At 48.4% G+C, this 17418-nt stretch overlaps 8 protein-coding genes across 8 annotated transcripts; 4 read left to right on the forward strand and 4 right to left on the reverse strand.

The window, feature by feature from the left end:
* Positions 1–2771: 2771 nt before the first annotated feature.
* On the reverse strand, positions 2772–4215 carry BJ212DRAFT_1358459 (transcription initiation factor IID, 18kD subunit-domain-containing protein). Its single transcript, XM_041335814.1, has 5 exons — positions 4054–4215; positions 3909–3995; positions 3646–3853; positions 3351–3596; positions 2772–3297 (listed from the first exon to the last, which is right to left on the reverse strand). The coding sequence occupies exons 1-5, from the start codon at positions 4174–4176 to the stop codon at positions 2846–2848; spliced, it is 1116 nt and encodes a 371-aa protein (XP_041192681.1). The 5' UTR covers positions 4177–4215; the 3' UTR covers positions 2772–2845.
* A 188-nt stretch (positions 4216–4403) lies between these two features.
* Positions 4404–5338, forward strand: BJ212DRAFT_1300191 (Phosphoadenosine phosphosulfate reductase family-domain-containing protein; the record flags this gene model as incomplete). The annotated part of the gene is made up of 3 exons (XM_041332960.1): positions 4404–4802; positions 4856–5218; positions 5270–5338. 3 exons carry the CDS (start codon positions 4404–4406, stop codon positions 5336–5338), a joined length of 831 nt encoding a protein of 276 aa, XP_041192682.1.
* A 388-nt stretch (positions 5339–5726) lies between these two features.
* BJ212DRAFT_1358464 (ribonuclease III domain-containing protein) lies at positions 5727–7419 on the forward strand. The gene is made up of 7 exons (XM_041335815.1): positions 5727–5980; positions 6057–6227; positions 6320–6410; positions 6467–6593; positions 6646–6659; positions 6714–7172; positions 7226–7419. Exons 1-6 carry the CDS (start codon positions 5970–5972, stop codon positions 7155–7157), a joined length of 858 nt encoding a protein of 285 aa, XP_041192683.1. The 5' UTR covers positions 5727–5969; the 3' UTR covers positions 7158–7172; positions 7226–7419.
* Positions 7420–7601: 182 nt separating this feature from the next.
* Positions 7602–8359, reverse strand: BJ212DRAFT_1481509 (uncharacterized protein; the record flags this gene model as incomplete). The annotated part of the gene is made up of 3 exons (XM_041340263.1): positions 7602–8015; positions 8083–8180; positions 8236–8359. The coding sequence occupies 3 exons, from the start codon at positions 8357–8359 to the stop codon at positions 7602–7604; spliced, it is 636 nt and encodes a 211-aa protein (XP_041192684.1).
* Positions 8360–8543: 184 nt separating this feature from the next.
* Positions 8544–10746, forward strand: BJ212DRAFT_1481510 (Aldehyde/histidinol dehydrogenase; the record flags this gene model as incomplete). The annotated part of the gene is made up of 15 exons (XM_041340264.1): positions 8544–8567; positions 8621–8714; positions 8764–8879; positions 8934–9005; positions 9054–9089; positions 9140–9172; positions 9223–9229; positions 9288–9314; positions 9364–9427; positions 9479–9611; positions 9673–9848; positions 9897–9970; positions 10024–10174; positions 10225–10628; positions 10679–10746. 15 exons carry the CDS (start codon positions 8544–8546, stop codon positions 10744–10746), a joined length of 1479 nt encoding a protein of 492 aa, XP_041192685.1.
* On the reverse strand, positions 10676–12254 carry BJ212DRAFT_241168 (uncharacterized protein). Its single transcript, XM_041342729.1, has 8 exons — positions 12150–12254; positions 12001–12082; positions 11766–11944; positions 11685–11710; positions 11428–11629; positions 11315–11372; positions 11143–11257; positions 10676–11086 (listed from the first exon to the last, which is right to left on the reverse strand). The coding sequence occupies exons 1-8, from the start codon at positions 12165–12167 to the stop codon at positions 10861–10863; spliced, it is 906 nt and encodes a 301-aa protein (XP_041192686.1). The 5' UTR covers positions 12168–12254; the 3' UTR covers positions 10676–10860.
* Positions 12255–12413: 159 nt separating this feature from the next.
* On the forward strand, positions 12414–14029 carry BJ212DRAFT_1481512 (cell division control protein 14, SIN component-domain-containing protein; the record flags this gene model as incomplete). The annotated part of the gene is made up of 6 exons (XM_041340265.1): positions 12414–12467; positions 12529–12673; positions 12722–12796; positions 12846–12970; positions 13026–13267; positions 13315–14029. The coding sequence occupies 6 exons, from the start codon at positions 12414–12416 to the stop codon at positions 14027–14029; spliced, it is 1356 nt and encodes a 451-aa protein (XP_041192687.1).
* Positions 14030–14298: 269 nt separating this feature from the next.
* On the reverse strand, positions 14299–17203 carry BJ212DRAFT_1481513 (uncharacterized protein; the record flags this gene model as incomplete). The annotated part of the gene is made up of 16 exons (XM_041340266.1): positions 14299–14354; positions 14405–14581; positions 14634–14645; positions 14704–14755; positions 14808–14879; positions 14932–15084; positions 15138–15218; positions 15280–15369; positions 15420–15501; positions 16075–16118; positions 16166–16274; positions 16327–16423; positions 16481–16677; positions 16717–16771; positions 16826–17054; positions 17120–17203. The coding sequence occupies 16 exons, from the start codon at positions 17201–17203 to the stop codon at positions 14299–14301; spliced, it is 1590 nt and encodes a 529-aa protein (XP_041192688.1).
* Positions 17204–17418: the final 215 nt, after the last annotated feature.

A 17418-nucleotide genomic window follows, 5' to 3' on the forward strand; every position in this document is an offset into this window, starting at 1 on the left:
CCTTTTTCAGCTGGTGAGACACAAAAGTACGGATGTCTCTCTTCGAGACTTCTTCTGGAATGTCGTCCATGGATTCCCGTCGAATGTGTGGAGCATCCTGAAATTCAGAATTGATATCTTGAAGCGGGCGAGACGTGACGAGAATCCGAAAGTTGGATGGGAGTTCGGTGACTTGAGGACTTTCGCCGTCCAGTGTACCAGCAAGTATGTGGAGGAGGTCATGCCGTGTCTCGACTGCGCCGCATTCATCCAGCGCTTCGATGACGATCAACACAGGCCCCACCGTCGACCGTGAAAACTTCTTCAGCGGTTCCATAACAAGCTTCTGCCACTGCTGCGTGATATCTGCCGTGTTCTTCAGCGCATTTGCATTTTCGACTGCATTCGCCAATGCCCGTTTGATCTCCGGATCACGGTCCGCGAGGTCGCGAGCGATCGTGGAGAAGATTTTTTTATGACGCTCCTCGGATTTAAGATCCCGGTCGAAGCAGAAACACGAACCGAGCCCTCCCGAGTTGTTAAACCAGTTAGCTATTGTGTGAGCTATGGCTGATTTGCCCGTGCCCGCAGGGCCAGATAGCCACAGCACACGCTGAGCAGTATCACTACTGTCGTTGATCCATTCAGCGATCTGGGAGAGAATCTCCGTGCGTGTCCCTGGTAGGCATTGTTTCCTGGTATTTAGTCCCGCGCCCGCTGCGTAAGGCATACCGCTGAGATCCACTTTCTCACCCAGTTCGTCACCTGAAGTGGTATGAATAGATGGAAAGTCAGGAGAGCATCCAGATCCTTACTCGTATACCGGACAAGATCGGCTATGTCCCGAAGAGCTTGATCCCGAAATTGTTGCATAAGCCTTTCCAAAGTATTGTTGTACTGTGTGATCAGATCATCCGTCCCCGAGACAACATTTTCTACAAGTCTCTTCACTGTGACAGTGGTATAAGATTCACAGTATGCGGAGCACAATTACTCGATCACTTACAAAAGTTCTTTTTCTTCGAGTAGTCCCTGATGAAGCGCGCACACTCTAGAGTCTGCTGGGCGATCCGTCCAGCGATATTCCGCTGGGATGAGATCTGGCTAAGAGTGTCCTCTTGTGACATGAAGCGGTAAACTTCTCCTAATTTCTCGAGAAGAGATTGCACCGATTGGTCGCGGGTTGCTTGAGCGAGGATAATCTGCATAGAGTCAACAACTGCTGAGCGGGAGGCGACACTACACGTACTTTGGCTGCAGCGGACAGCAGACCCAGCACCATCTTTGCATAAGGATGTACCTATGCAACTTGATCAGCTCGCTTCCAACATAAGAGAATGGCCCATACATCCGCAAGTTCCGCAATGACGGTGTCGAAAATTTTGAGTGGTTGAAGATATGTGGCCTGAAAATTGTCTGCGGCGTCGGGATATTTTGGGCTATCCTTGGCTGCGGATGCCGCAGACTTTACACGTTTCCCGAGTAGTCTCATACCTTCCATACCCTCACTGGCAGCTTGAAGTGCAGCATCAACTGATTGGGGATCAGGACCTTCCCCCGCGCCAGACGAAGTAACCTGAACCTGCACGACAACCAGAATTTAGAGATGAAAACCATATTATTTGACGTAAATACCTTCGACGCAGGTTCTCCAGACGCCCCTTGGGTCACAGAGTCACTGGGATTCCCAGATGTGGCGGGCTTGTCGCTATCGGAAGGATTCAGGCGCGACGCATCCTTGGTGTACCTCAGACAAGTTCAGGATCAAAATGATGACTACTTACCTCGATATTCTGATGCGATGAAGCACTTTCATGCTCTGCGTTCTGGACAGCAGGGGTTTGGTGGCGGGAACGCTTGAAGGGCTTCTGGACAATATGAGCAATATTCCAGTTCCCCTAGCGTTCAGGTCGACGTACAGAGACTTTTTTAATTACATTCTTCTTAAATTTCCGGAGGGTCTGACAGAATCTGCCACGGGGCTGGTTCTGGATGAAGGATGCGTTTGGCGCTCATCGACAGTGATCTCACGAGGGCACATACCGAGCTATCACCGGGAGTTGCTCGAGGGGAGGCCACTGGAGGTTCCGGCCTGTAGTCTTCGCTCATTGCGAACAGTCAAAGATTGGGATCAGCCGGAGGGAAATGGATGGAAGTTGGATTAGATGGAGGGGAGAGTATAACTCGGTAGAACCACAATTTAAATGACAAGCAGCCGAACAGCCTTGACGTCCAGGAGCCTCAAGGCAGCGCAAGTTGATGTACTTATGGGGCATTGCAGGAACGTGGGTGGTGCGAGCGCTAGGGAAACTTTAGGATCGTTTATCATGGAACCAGCTTCAATATTTCTGAAATAGTGTATACATGAGCACAACGAAAGCCATCCCAATCACTTGTACGGAGATCGACTAAGCAGTGTCACAGGCATGAGCACTAGCCAAGTCGAGGGCGCGTCCTTCCTGGACTTTTCCGAGTTACGCATTATTCCCTCGATCGCTTATTACGTTCTTAATGCCTCGAGAACGTCAACACTGCACAGCCTCTGTATCGAACTCACTTTTACCAATTCTACGACTCGGGAGAAAGGGATCTTCAACTTGACGCGGGAATAAAATTGGGTCAGACCCAGGCAAAACATTAATACCCTAGAATTGTGCGCTCTAAGATACATAGAGACCCACAAGGCCAATTTCATATCTTTGGATAGAAGAAAATGCTTGTCGAGACAAGTATTGTCCTGGAACATCTACGCTACTAGTACAATTCGTGCTCATGGGGTATCTGCTATAATGGTGAGTATTATCAGTCCGCAAAGATACAAATGTAAAGGCTCTCAAATCAAACAACTCAAACCATACGAGCAAGTCTAAATAAGACTGACTCTCGTACGCACGAGCCCACCACGCCAATTCCGCATCCCCGCGCTGCGATGGTGCGACCAGTCCCCCTGCATCCGCGCAAATGCATCCTGGATGTGCTCAGGCCGCAGAGCCGTCCTTGCTTCTGGCGGAGGTAAAAATAGTGAACTCGTAGGTAGCGGTGCTTCCTCCTCCTCTTCCTCCTCTCTCCTCGCATGTTTCTCCCGTTGTTCCCCTCGCCTGTGTGAGTGGTGCGACTTGCGCTTGCCAAGGATGGGCGAGATACCAAGGTAGTCGTCTCGTAAATATGATTCTTCGAGGGACTTTTTCACATCGAGGCCTGCGAGTGTAAGGGAGCGCACCATTTCGAATGCGAGAAACCCGACGATGTCGACGGTATCGTCGTTGGCTTTGAGGTCCAGGTGTGGGGGAAGGTTGAGAAAGTCGCGAAAGCGCTTGGCTAGTCGTCCGTCGCGTCAGCAAGATTCTGCCCAACTCATGAAACGACTTCACCTTTTCGATACGTAAATGACGCTTGTCTGCAATCTGAATAATGTTGATACTCTTCCCTCGTCATCTGTCGTGTGGCATCATCGGCTTCTTTGAGGCGCTGTATGCTTGCTTCATGGGCCTCGATATCGTCCTCGTCCTCTTCGTCGTCAGATTGGTGTCCAGACTGACGGAGCACCTCGCTGTAGATCGTCGAAATCTCCCAAGGAAGCTTGATAGTAATCTTTTGTGCCTTCGTCGTTAGTTTATCTATACAGGTGTCAGTAGACCAGTAGACGTATTTTGGTGAAATACAGACCGTCAGCTCCATCCTCGAGAGTCTCAACCTCAACGCCGCCACCTCCATCACCGCCCGAGTCTTTGGCATGCTTACGAACATCCTTCCAAGAGAGATATGTCCGGAGACGGTTGACCTTACCGCGGTCGTGGCGAATGAGGAAGATGAGGTCCTCTGCGGTAATATAGCGCACACCACGCCGATTCGCGTGGAGGCGGGCTTGCAAGATCTAGAGTAGCATAACATCACAGGTAAATCTCATCGTTAAAGCATAAATCACTCACGAGTTCGATGAGCTGACTGCGCACGATATCCTCGACAAGGTTTACAGTCTCTGGATTTGGGTCTTGGATCTCGCCAAAGACGAACATCTACAAACATTCCGTCGTTCATGCTAAGTGTGACAAGTACATAATAGCAATGACGTACCATCTGAGATATCTCCTGCGTGTACTTGTAGTCACGATTGGTGCCATCTGAAGGTTTCTTCGAGACCACTATTGGTGCTGGAGCGGGCACTGCGACTGGTGCTGCTGTTTGAGTTGGCGCCATAGGGAGCAATGAGCAGGTGAATGAAGCAACCAATGATCGATTTCCTAATGGTTAATCAGCTTTTCCCTTAGTTGGAAACGTAGCTCTCGTGCAGGGTCTTGCTAATCGGTGTTGCAATTACTACGCCATCATCCATGTGGACCATCTCAAATATATACCATGTCTGCTGGTCTATCTGATCACAGTTTTATTCTTTGTTCGTAACGCATTGGCTTTCTATTATCGCAATGACCGACCAATTCCGCACTCCACTTGAGCTGCCGCCGAGCGAAGAAACGCTTGAGGCTATCAACGCCCACCTCTCGCAACTTTCTCCACAAGACATACTCGCATGGGCACTTATACACCTACCCGCGCTCTACCAGACAACAGCTTTCGGACTCACTGGGCTCGTCGCCCTCGATATGCTCTCCAAGTCCGGACATCCGATCCCGAAACTTATTTTTCTGGATACGCTGTACCACTTTGCGGAAACATACGAGCTCGTGCAGCAGGTGCGGGAACGTTATGCTGTCGATATAAAGGTGTACAAGCCCGAGGGATGCAAAACAATTCGAGACTTTGAAAAGAAACACGGCGAAGAATCGTGGGAGAAAGACGAAGACACATACGATTTTGCGGTCAAGGTATGTTGTTCATTCCGACTTTTCAATAGATAGCTGAGCTGGATTGCATGTAGGTTGAGCCCGCCCAACGCGCGTACCAGGAGCTTGGGGTGCGCAGCGTCATCACGGGCCGACGTAGATCTCAGGGCGGCGATCGTGCTTCCCTCCAGCCGCTTGAGGTCGATGAAACGGGGCTCCTTAAGCTAAATCCACTCTTTGCATGGTCTTTTGCGCAGGTTGATGCGTACATCCGCGAGAACAATGTTCCGAGGAATCAACTGCTCGATCAGGGGTATCGCAGTGTCGGTGACTGGCATAGCACGCAGCCCAGTCGTGAGGGCGATACTGGCGAGCGCGCTGGGAGATGGGCAGACAAGGAGGGGAAGACTGAATGTGGTCTCCATAAGAACTTTTTTGAGATGAAGTTGAGGGCAAAGGTTCGTTGATTGCGGGTGATATGGGACGTTTTACTGATATAATAATATTAGCCCGAGGAGCAACGCATACCAGGAGAAGAAGTAACAATTGCTTCAGAGGTAGCCACTCCTCCTGCGTAAATTAATTTAATGGTGTAACCATGATGCTGAGAATATGTATCACTGTCCATTTTTCCGTTTAAGCACTGGTCTAAGGGTTTGAGAATCTCTCTTGGCCGTGTAACTTTCGTTATCTTGTGACGAGATCGGTGTGTAAATCTATTTCTCTTTGAAGTTCAGGGTATTTGACGAATCCAGGCAAAATAAAGGCTTCGATAGTCTTGGAATTACAGTATACTGACTTCTATCTCTCAGCTATATTTCTAGAAGGTACGTTATTGACTACTTTCCTTCAAGGTTGAAGGGGAATCCCACAAATGTCAAGTCTTGATCTTCGCTGTCATAAATATCATGTTAGTGCCCTATGCTTTACGCCACGGTGAAGGCGCCTACTAACGACAGCACTAAGTAATAGATTACTAGAGGCATTAAGCTAATAACAGTAGTACGCCTAAACCTATCACGCAGTGGCCGGCCCTGCCCTATTCATATCCCATAGTACTGGTTCCGGCGCGGCAGGCCAGGTACTGATAGATCTCGCTGATAAACGCCGCGATCCACTAGTCAGAGTATAATTATATAGGCAGAAGGCGCTGGCTCGCAGATCTGCGTCACTTTCTTCTCCGAACTCTCCCTCCCTCGGCCAGCAGTGATGTCCATTAAGTATGTGGGTTCCAGCAGCTTCTGGCTGAATATGCTCTCGCGTTCCTAATGACATTCGTATGTTACTGTCTGACAGTCCGCCATCTATACTCCATCCAGTGTTCAATGCGGCTCAGCCGTTTCCACCGCTCCCTGATATCAACAAGGAGAGCATTCGGACACAGGTGTTTACACATCGCTCGTATTATGGACGCCCAAATCATGTATTCGAGGACCATCCACAGGACCCGAGTCCAGATAATGAAAAGTAAGCAAAGTTTTTCTTATGTTGACTCAGGCTGCGTTGCTGTCCAAAACGCCACACCCAACCGATTGAGCTGACACTGATCTATTCTGCAGGTACGAGCATCTTGGGGACACTGTGTTAGGTCTGGTCGTGACGAAGCTCCTCTTGGAGATGTACCCCAACTTGCGCGTTGGGCCATCTACGGTATGTTTCATTTCTCGATGAGCAATAAGCATGCTCGCCCACTACGTCATCCTCAGAAAATCCGAGCTCTGGTCGTAGGCAACTCAACCCTTGCTGACATCTCGCGCATGTACGACCTACCAGCAAGACTGCGTCTGCATCCTGCTCAGGCGATTACCCTACGCGCTTCTGTCAACATTCAAGGTAAGTTCCAGCTTCCCTTTACAAGTCAATTTATCGAAAGAAGTGTCCCCAGCCGATGTCTTCGAAGTACGTTACCCTTATACCCAAATGAATGAATGCTGACACAATTCTACCGACAAGTCCTACGTGGGCGGGCTCTATCTCGAGCAGGATCTGCCGGGCGTCCAGCCCTGGTTGAAAGCCTTGTTTACACCTTACGCGACTGAGGCTTATAAACGTGTGCGGGAGCAGCATCGTCTCCCGCCCCTTCCGATAACTGAGCTTGTCGCGCCCGAGTTAGTTCTGTCCTCACCCCCACCATCGCCCCCTCATCACCGCCCCGGCGCCACCCCGACGACCATAGGCCATCTTGCGTTATTCAATCAGCAGCTCCAGAAGGCCAACAGGATAGTTGAGTGGATCTACTCAGACGGGACTGGCGAAGGCACAAAGACGACTCCAATTTGGATCGTCAGGTGCGAAGTAGATGGGGAAGTTTACGGTCGCGGACAAGGTGGGACTAAGAAAGCCGCCCGAAATGAGGCCGCCAAGGAGGGTTTGAAGAAGATGGGCATCGAAGTCTAACAGTGACTGAGGCGGGTGAGTGATGGGTAGTTTGGTCAAGGGCTCAATTTGATCAGTCTCTGCAACAGGCTTTCAGCACCGTCTCTCCAGACTTGCGCTGGCTGGAGATCTACTCTTCTATTGGTGGCATCGTCGGCCTGCGCTAGTGTGTAGAGGTTGTGCATGAGATGTTGCGTCAATACGTCAACATGAACGTGATTCGCTATTCCATTGTCTTGATTCCTTGATTTCAGCTTTTCGTACTATTCAGTTTTATGAAAAGAGCTGGATCGAACGAGAGTGTTCATACATGTATGTGCTAAATGGTCTACTATTAGATTTACCGCCTTGTACCTTGTGGAAATGTTTCATCTATATTATTGCGTATTCGAATTTTGATAGCTTTATGACTTACCTGAGACATTATCTGTAGAGGAAACAGAAATCCAAGGACCTGCAAAACTTCTATACCGAATCGCGGAGCCTCCCAATATTGTCTACCGGAGGCGCACCCCAAATGAGCGTCTTCCGTGATGGGTCTAACAAGCGGGGAAAATGCCTCTCAAGACTGGGCACAAGCAAACCTCGGTGTATTGATGGCACAGTAGCTGCCTTAACCTCCACAGGCACGCTGCTCGGAGTCTGTGTTGCCACGGCTTTTGCCTCGTCCATCACGGGAACTTTGACCTCCTCCACGATCGTTGGCCCAGCACGCATCAGCGCCCGCGCCTCCTCATCAACGTCCGAGAAGTCATCTTGTTTCACTGCGCTAATAGAGTATGCCCAAACGCCGACGCCGAAGCCTGCGAGTATGAGGCCGGTCATGGCGTTTCGGAGGCGGAAAGGTGCGCGTGCGCGCTGAAGGCCGGGGGACATAAGCTGTAGATGTTATGTGTCAAAGGTACATTTATTTTCGGAGGTGCTTGGTTATGTAGATGTGACATACAGAACTTCGTGGTCGATAGGATGCAGCAACGGTCTTTTTGGATATGTATTGCTCGTTTGCCATCGTGATATGTCGGGTAGCGAGTCCTAGCTGAGTTTCTAGCTGTTCCAAGTCAGCATAAAATCAGACGCTCGATTCCAATATTATACAGACCAATTATTTTACTGCTCTGGGAGTTTGAGTTTTGGAGTCCGTGCTTCGCTACTATACTCAGCTCACTAGCGTGCCACGCCTCCAAGTCGTTGTCCGAGAAATTCTCACTGCTTGCGGAATTCATGAGGTCACTCGATCACCTGACTCCAACTTAAACGCGGACGGCTTTCCTGCATCCGCGAACGGCTTGTTTCACAAGGAGGATGTTTCCGCAACCCCCGTCATTCTCTCATGCACTAAGAGTACTGGTGAAAGCCCCGATTGCAGCTAAACAGTCCAGTCGGTCGGGTCTCAGGTTGTGGTACAGAATGGCTAGCACGAACGCCAATGTTGTAAGTAGACATGACCTCGGGTGCGCTGTTTGGAGTTGCTGAGCCTCTTTTAGTGGGGTCTGCAGGATCCATCGTTGATAAAATATCAATCATATATCGATGGGAAGTGGGTGAGCGCAAAGGAGGGTGGAACCATTCTTGTTACCAGTATGTTATCTTATAAGTGGGATATGACCAATTAACTCAGACATTATAGACCCTGCGACAGATGAGGAACTCGGCACTGTTCCAGAGATGGGCCTTGAGGAGGCCAAGTCTGCCATTGCGGCTGCCGGGAAAGCCTTTGCGTCATGGGGCAAAACTACCGCCAAGGTTGGTATCATACATTCTCTGCTGGCATATACTGACGAATACTCTGCATAACAGCACCGTCATGACATTCTGATGAAGTTCTATAGTCTAATGCAAGAACACAACGATGACTTGGCCAGGATCATTGTGCGTGCCCTACTTCAACAAGTCGTCGTTTTACTCACTCTTTGACAGACATTAGAGAATGGCAAGACTTTTACGGAGGCAAAGGTAACATTACTAGACATCCCCCAGTATTAAGCTAATTCCTTGAACACAAGGGCGAGAATGCGTACAGTGCATCCTTCATGGAGGTAAGTCAATTTCGATTCAATCGACTCATGTGACTGCATGTCATTCGCAGTGGTATGGTAGGTTTCTCCGTCAAACTCGGGTGGCTCGAACCTCCATTCATTTTCATTATATCAGCTGAGGAGGCTGTTCGAACCTATGGAGGTACGTCTTCTTCGTTTCAAAGAGTTCATATGTTGATCTTTTTTACCAGAACACATACCTTCGCCGTTCACCAACATTCGGAACGTTGTGATTAAGCAACCTGTCGGTGTTGTGTGAGACCTTTTATGCGTCCCTCCAATGCTTTATCTAAGCAAGTGCATCAGCTCGATTTTGACCCCGTGGAACTTCCCTTCTGCCATGATCACGCGAAAATTAGGTGCCGCACTCGCAGCAGGCTGTACAGCAGTCATAAAACCTCCACCTGAAACACCGTTTTCAGCTCTTGCACTAGCTGAGGTAGGACTTTTCTCATAAATCTTGCAAGCTTTGTATTCTCACCGTTGTTACTATTCGAAAGCTCTCTCGTCGCGCGGGTGTCCCAGACGGTGTCATCAACATTGTTACAACTCAAAAGAACGTTATTGAGGTCGGCCGCGAGATGTGCGAAAGCAAAACAGTCAAGAAGGTATCGTTCACCGGATCAACACCCGTCGCTAAGAGCTTGTATGGCATGGCTGCCTCCACACTCAAGAAGTAAGCACCACCCAAATACTCTTTCGTGCTTATAAATATTCTCTTTAGAATTTCCATCGAAGCTGGCGGAAATGCACCTTTCATTGTCTTTGATGACGCTGATATCGACAAGGCTGTTGAAGGTCGGCGCAGGAAGGATTTCTGAACCCTTTCCAAGCTGATCTGTCTCTTTAAGGGGCAATCGCATGTAAATTTCGTGGTTCAGGGCAGACCTGCGTCTGTGCAAACCGTATCTACGTCCAGTCTTCAGTCTACGCCGATTTTGCTTCTAAACTCGCCGAGAAAGTAACTGCGTTTAAAGTCGGAAATGGCCTGGATGAAACAACGTTGGTAGAATGCACCAGATAATCTCTGTCATTTACCCACCCATTTCCAGGACGCATGGCCCTCTCATTCATGAGAAAGCAATCTCGAAAGTTACGCGACATGTGGAAGATGCTGTTTCTCGTGGCGCCCAAGTATTGGTCGGCGGTAAACGTGTCGATGGCGCTGGAACTTTCTTCACGCCTACCGTCCTTTCTGAGGTTCCTGCTGGGGCACTTTTCAATGTTGAAGAAACTTTCGGGCCTGTTGCAGCTCTGACGAAGTTTGAGACAGAAGAAGAGGTGGTCGCCCTAGCAAACGACGCAGATGTGGGTCTTGCTGGATATTTCTTCAGTCGAGATGTTGGGCGTGTATGGAGAGTTGCAGAAGCGCTTGAGGTTGGTATGGTTGGCACCAACACTGGGTTGATCAGTCATGCTACTATTCCTTTCGGTGGCGTGAAAGAGAGTGGCATTGGTGGGTTTTAGTCTTCTCGTTTGGCCAATGCTGAATCTGTTGAATTTTAGGGAGGGAGGGAGGCCACGGTATTGAAGAGTACTTGAATCAGAAGCTCATTGCCTTTGGTGGGATCTGAGATGACAGACTTTTGTACACAAGAACTATGTATCATATCCATTACCTGCTGTTGTCAAATCACGAGAATAAAGGATGCATATGAATAAGAAAGACGGTATATGTGGCTACAAATTTACAACTTCGCCTGGTGACGGCCCTCCTCGATGACAGGGTTAACGAGTGTGCCAATGCCGTTTCCCAACCATACCCTGCAGTCATCACCGTTCTTGAGTACAATGGCGGGCTTCCTCGCGAAACCAACTCCTTTAGGTGTTCCAGTCAAGATAACCGACCCTGGTTCGAGGGTGGTTCCCTGCGAGAGGAAAGATACCGTTTTCCGGACACCGAAGATTTGATCGCTAATAACAATCATCACTTCAGCATGCGCTCTCTCTAGGGCATGGATGAGTATTACCTGCTGTTGCCGTCCTGCAGAACCTTTCCATTGAGTGTACAAGTCAGCGGAATGTCTTGGGGGTCAGAAATAGCATTGTTCGACACAATGACAGGGCCGAGGGGAGTTGTATTATCTGTTCAAGTTCATCGTATGAAGTCATATCTCACATTGTCCGATATAAATAACTTACCGAACCCCTTGGAGAATCCCCACTGGGAAGTTGTCAGTTGGTGCTTGCGGAACGACACCTATTGTCGCAGATATGAGATCAGTCAGCCTCGGAACCATAGTGCAGGTCATTACATCATTGGCACCAGTGTACCCGAGGACGTAGTCAAGAGCGTCCGCCTCAGAGACGTTCTTGGCCGCCTTTCCGATGACGATGGTGAGCTCTACCTCGTAGTCGGAGAGGTGCTCTTCGACAGGTTGCGCAACATTGGGAATGAAAATTGGTGCATTGGGACCGATCATCGACGCCAGGGGCTTGTAAAACAAAACGGGAGCGCTATATAAGTTACAATTGAATAAGATCCAGGAAACATTGGATATCATCAACTTACGCAGGCTTAGCCATGTTTGCCTCTGCCTGTTTATGGTTTTATCAAGATCATACTACACGGCTCGATTTAAACAGGACTTACTGCGTGGTCCGAGTAGTTGAGACCCAAGCACCGAACGACCTTCATCTCTTCGCGAGAGAGAGGAGAGAGAAGCTTTTCAACTGTCAAGATGTTGCTCGTAACGTGAGCGGCAGGGTCAAGGATGGACCCAGAGATCTCATAAGCTCTGATGGTCTGTTTGTTCCATGCAGCAAGGCCAACTGTACGTCAACATGAGCATGCAGTCAAGGAAGTATATAATGAGCCTGCGGTTTACCATCAAGTCTGGAGTCGACCGGTTGTCCGATATGAATTTGTGCAGTCTCTGCGGCGACAAAGCGAATGAGCCGCGTCCATTGCTGCAGTCGCAATGCCTCTACGTGAGCATATAGATCCAGCTGAACAGATATAGTATGTTGCACATACTGTTGGGATGGGTGCCATGATGGTCAACAACAAAGATTGTGAAGGTCTGGGAATGCGCACCTAAGCGTAGAGCTCGTTATTTACTTGTACCCCACAGTGAGAGGCTTCACGCGGTCGTTAATGCGCTCCTCCGAATTCCGCGTCACGTTCCAGTCACGTGGCAGCGACGCGGTTAAATTTGGCAACCATAAACGCAACAACTCATCAATTGCTCATCAACGGAGGAAGTTCTATGTAGAACAACGGAATCATATCTCTTCATCGATGTCGTCAACAGTGAGCTCGATGAAGACGACGCTGCAGGATGCTTTGGATGATGTGAGTAACGGGGGTGTTCTTCGGGGTGGATTCGGTCAATTATGACTGTTTACTACTACAGGTGGCCTCAACACGTTCATCGTTTGGAAGGCGAAATCGAGCTCTAGCTGTTCTTGAGCAGCAGCTTGCGCTTGCATGTGTGCAGTCCTCCAACGATGATACATTAGAAACGTATTTGAACCTTCAAGACGCTTTCGAATCCAATGGTGGGGAATAATCACCCAACTTCGCACCTGTCTAAATCGGATATATAGTTCCATCGCGGATCCTGGCTTGGATACAATGGACGACACCTCAGCTAGAACTGTGCGCAAGCAAGAGCTCCACCAGTAAGTATGCAGCCCTTCTTCCCCAACATCGTGGCTGACTGAATCACAGAAGAGCGCGACACTGAAATGAATATCTCGTGCTCCCAGCTATGCCAAGGTTTGTCAATAATCCAAGGAGTCTCTCTTCACCACAAATCAAGCAAGACTTTTCTGGGTCGTCGGTTTTCCCTTGAGGTTGGTTGTGTTTAGTGAAGTCTTTGAGATGTCTAAACCTCATCATCTATTGCAGATTTTGATCGAGTTATTACTTGCTTCTCGACACACGCCAATCATCGATGCCTCTTCCGGGGGAAATAGTTCCAAACCACCAGAAAAGCCTGCACCCTTCATGCATTTGACATCTGCTGTCTTGGATACTTTGCTGTGCGTTCTGGTTGATTCTTCTCCAGCGCTACGCTCTTTTGAGGAAGTGAATGGGGTTCAAGCAGTGGTAAAGATACTCAAACGAGCAGGAACACCACGCGAAGTCAGGTGGGTTGCCCGTTCCATTTTCCATGCAATCACTGATGTGGATCCAGAATGAAATGCCTGGAGTTTCTCTACTTCTATTTGATGGATGAGACTCCCATCCACATATGGCCTGATGAAACACACTCACTACCCTCCTCCCCCATTGCCACCCGACCTAGCTCACCTCTTCTACTTCCTGAAAACAAGATATTTGGCGCCTCTAACATCTCCTTTGCGTGTACCTCTACCAGATCGTCATCGAACTCATCAACCTCTTCGTCTTCTTTCTTCTCCATGTCATCAGGTTCATCGACGACTTCAACAACTAGCTTCGAAAGCATTCATACACCTTCGCCTATCAAGAAGTCATATTCCACCTCCACTTTCACTTCATCGGACCCACGCACTCCTCCTAGCTCACCACCTTCGATAACATCCAACGCTAGAAAGATACCGGCGCCACTACAGTCCCGCTCAATGCTCATGCTACGGAAGGAAGTGGATTATGAACCGCTGAGTCCCAAGAAACCCAGAGGGTTCCGACCAGGTCTCGGAGTCGCTGATACACCCATCCCTACCACGCCTTCTGTTTCACGTTTTCGAGGGACGATTAGCAGCAAGACCTTCTCATCGGGCCGTGGCGAGGATGCAGAGGCTCGCACAAGCAGGCATGATCTTGTGCGGACTATTGATGAGAAGAAAGAAATACTAGGGAGCATGCTGGGGAATGTGGATGCTCTCGTCGATGGTGTGAGGAAAGCGGGTATATGGGGGCTTGGCTAACGCTCTCGATGCTCCTCTCTCATACCAGAAGTTGTCTGCCCAAAAAAACTTGCGGGATACATTTGGTGGTGTTACAATATTGATATGGCTATACTTGGACTGATGCGATCGATAAGGACACTAAGATGCTAACTAAGAGCCGATTTGCGTAAACTCCGTCAAAATTTTCTCTTGCGCGCGGACAACCACCTTGATATGGTCGAGGGAAAGCGGTTCCTTTATGTGTATTCTCATGAGTAACAGGGAAGCAAACACACGGCCAATAATGCTTACGCAGAGAGTGCTGACGTCTGGGCGGTCCGGACAAGGTTCTTGATAGTACGTCCTGGAAACTATATTTAATTCTGATGGGCAGGGCGGCAAGGGTATGCTGACCATTGAACGGTGCCAATACCTCCAAATCTGAGAGGGAAACATAGCGGCGTGGCTCTTTGCCATCGACATCGACGAACTCTTTAGACTCTGAGCCCCACAATGGACACCCAGCAAGCTCAAAGAACTTTTGCCAGATCGTAAGCCGGGCCGAGGCATCTAACTCAGGATATTTGATCGCTGTTTAGATTGAATTTATTTCAAACTGGTGTGATATAAATAGAGGACGGACCGATAGGGAAACCTCGAAAGAAAGGTGTCGTCAAACGTTTGAATGCGATTCGTTGTCAAGAAGAGCACACCGCGGTGGTACTCAAGACTTAATGCAACGGAGACCAGTGCGTTGCGTTTCAACTACAATAAAATGAGAAACGTATCGTGAGGTTAATGGATTGCAAAACCGTACATCATGCAGACTCTGTTCCAAGAACACGTCAGCTTCGTCAATAAGAACTACGGCCTCCCATGTGGCAGCTAACTGGTAGAGCATTCTTATGAGATCAGTGGCAGTCGTACATTATGGCACGTACTTTCAATATCCGCGACAGCGTAGATTCCAGCTGTGAACGCTCTGTTGACAATTCCGGGGAGCTGACGATATACAAAGGCCTCTGGAGGTGTTCAGCGACAGCTTCAGCTGTAAGCGTATTTCCGGTTCCAGGAGGCCCGTGAAGTAACGCAATCTTACACAGAATAACATCAGGTTGACAGCATTGAGTTGCACAGGAAAACCTACCAAACCCCCACCTTCACCTGTGATGACATCCGACATAAGATGCTGCGACATGCTGACATTATTAGTACATCGACAAGTCCCCTGATCAGGCTCTGCTTGACCATCAGCGACAACCGAACAATGTACAGAAAGCATTACTTACTTTAACGTCGTCGTCTACAACCAAGTGGTCCCAGGCTTTCTCGTCAAACCTGATGTCATCAATATTTTCAACGTGGAATAATTTCCATTGCTGTGGCACGTCGTGAGTCAGCCGAGCCACGCTAAAAGAGTTCAGCTTACTTTGCTCTTGAGCTCGAAACCATTCACAAAAGCCGGAAGTTGAACGTGTTCCCCCTCGGGAACGTCAGGGATCTCCTCGTCTCTAGGACGATGTTAGCACATGAACTATGAGCGACAGCAATGATCTCATACGGGTTACGTGTATAGCCCTGATGCACACTCATCGATGACGATTCAACTCTATGGGGTCAGATCGATAAGCTCGTTGCCATTCTAGACAAGAGAGGGAAGGAAGATTACCCCTTTATCTAAGGACAATTATCAGTCTGACGGCAACGTAGAATGGGTCGAACATACAAGACTTATAATGGAAACTACCAGAAAATGATCTATACAGAATCCCTCGGGCTAAAATGATGTTCAGAACTTCTGTAGCACCTGGCAACAAGCGTAGGGCCTTGTACCAGTTAGCTTGGTGCATATGTCGTCTGTCATGATTTTGCAAGGCAGCTTTGACAGTTCCACCGTTCCCTGAACTATCGTGAGCTCTCATAAATTACAAGCGCAATAAATACAAACATCGTATTTTGGAATTGAGAAAGTCTTTTTCTCGTTGATGTATTTGTATCCGTCCCACCTCGTTGTCTCTCCATTAAGGGGAAAAATCTGTAGGAGAGTGATGAGAACCCGATCCTTCGTATACAACGCGACTTACGTTGAGTCTTTGTTATAGCACGTGTTACTGAGCGTAAATCCGGTCTACAGCACGATTAAATAGACAGTTACTATCATATATTATTACTCACCAAGTCATCCTTCTGCAGAGTATAGTACTTAACATCCCGCTCAAAGTAGTATCTGAGCAAGTCGAAAGCAATATGTCCATAAGAGAGTTGAAGCTCCAGTTCTTGAGTTCTGTAACCTCGCAGTTAATTTAAATATGAAGACAGTATATAAATATGCTCACGTCGGTTCGAATTCCTTCTCTATCATACCTAATAGGACGCCAAAATGCTCTGCCACGTCCTCGAAGTACCGCCGGGCGTCTTCCTCGGTTTTATGCGCTGCATCGAGGAATGAGATTGTCAAAGGGGATATCATATTATGATGGCCAGACATACGGCCCAATGCGTCTGTGTAACCCATACCATTCGCTTTTTGCTTGAAATCTCCACCAGCCAAGTTTGAAGCAAGAACATCGCGGACGTCAGCAAGATCAGCCCGAAGGTCATCTATTCTCGCAAAAAAAATCCAAAAGAAAATACTTCGGGTTTTTTTTGAAGAAACTACCCTCGATGGCGTAGCTGCCAAGGCGACGCTAAGATTGACCAGGTAAGAGCTGATATTATAATCTTACCGAAGGAAATCACTCAATACTCTGCTGAAGTTGCTCACAACTAGTTCAGGGGGTGCTGGACGAAGTCGTCAATACAGGCCTACAGTGATAGTGGTTAATTAATGCACACATTGTTCATTTCGATATCGGATGTCAAGATAAAAGTAGTTGTTCAGATCCTCATGCTGAGGGACAGGCTTGATGAACGATGGATCATATGGTCTCCAGACTTTTGCACCACAATCCCTGTGTTTGCATGTAAGCGAGTAGTCAGAGCAGTCAAGCAACTTAGTACAGACCATATCTGAAACGCTGTAAGTAACGATCCTCAGCTTTCTGCGTTTATCTTCTGACGCTGTCTGATTCATTCGATTAAGAAGACTTAGTATCCCAATGCACTCTACAGTGAACACACGTTACCGACCTTGGCGTCCTCTGCTACATTCACGCCCTCGGATGGAATGGCATTTTGAGTGTACTGCAATGGAACTGTATCGCTGTCGGACATGACCTCAGAGTCTGTAAGGGTGGATGAATGTGGATGAAATGTGGGTTGGTAAGTTTGAGAGAGGAAAGGGCGATTTAAAACCCATTCCAGCAAGGCCGCTCATCGATTGGGGATTCTAGTTATACACGCTCCGCTTCGAACCTTGATTTGCCACTCAGGAATGGGGGACTCGAGTGAGATAACATAACAATACTAAGTTTTTGATACGCAATACA

The sequence above is a fragment of the Suillus subaureus genome (assembly GCF_016647635.1).
Source record: "Suillus subaureus strain MN1 chromosome Unknown BJ212scaffold_18, whole genome shotgun sequence".
Lineage (NCBI taxonomy): Eukaryota > Fungi > Basidiomycota > Agaricomycetes > Boletales > Suillaceae > Suillus > Suillus subaureus.

Bases quoted from the DNA above. Each gene is read 5' to 3' on its own strand.
- BJ212DRAFT_1358464 (XM_041335815.1), top strand. The intron at 6,228-6,319 runs GTAAGCAAAGTT...TCTATTCTGCAG, and splicing joins CCGAGTCCAGATAATGAAAA to GTACGAGCATCTTGGGGACA. The intron at 6,411-6,466 runs GTATGTTTCATT...CGTCATCCTCAG, and splicing joins TGCGCGTTGGGCCATCTACG to AAAATCCGAGCTCTGGTCGT.
- BJ212DRAFT_1358459 (XM_041335814.1), bottom strand. From the start codon at position 4,176: ATGGCGCCAACTCAAACAGCAGCACCAGTCGCAGTGCCCGCTCCAGCA. The intron at 3,996-4,053 runs GTACGTCATTGC...GAATGTTTGTAG, and splicing joins CGCAGGAGATATCTCAGATG to ATGTTCGTCTTTGGCGAGAT. The intron at 3,298-3,350 runs GTGAAGTCGTTT...ACGGACGACTAG, and splicing joins GTCATTTACGTATCGAAAAG to CCAAGCGCTTTCGCGACTTT.
- BJ212DRAFT_241168 (XM_041342729.1), bottom strand. The intron at 11,630-11,684 runs GTAAGTTGATGA...TAACTTATATAG, and splicing joins GCAAACATGGCTAAGCCTGC to CGCTCCCGTTTTGTTTTACA. The intron at 11,258-11,314 runs GTAAGTTATTTA...GAACTTGAACAG, and splicing joins GGGATTCTCCAAGGGGTTCG to ATAATACAACTCCCCTCGGC.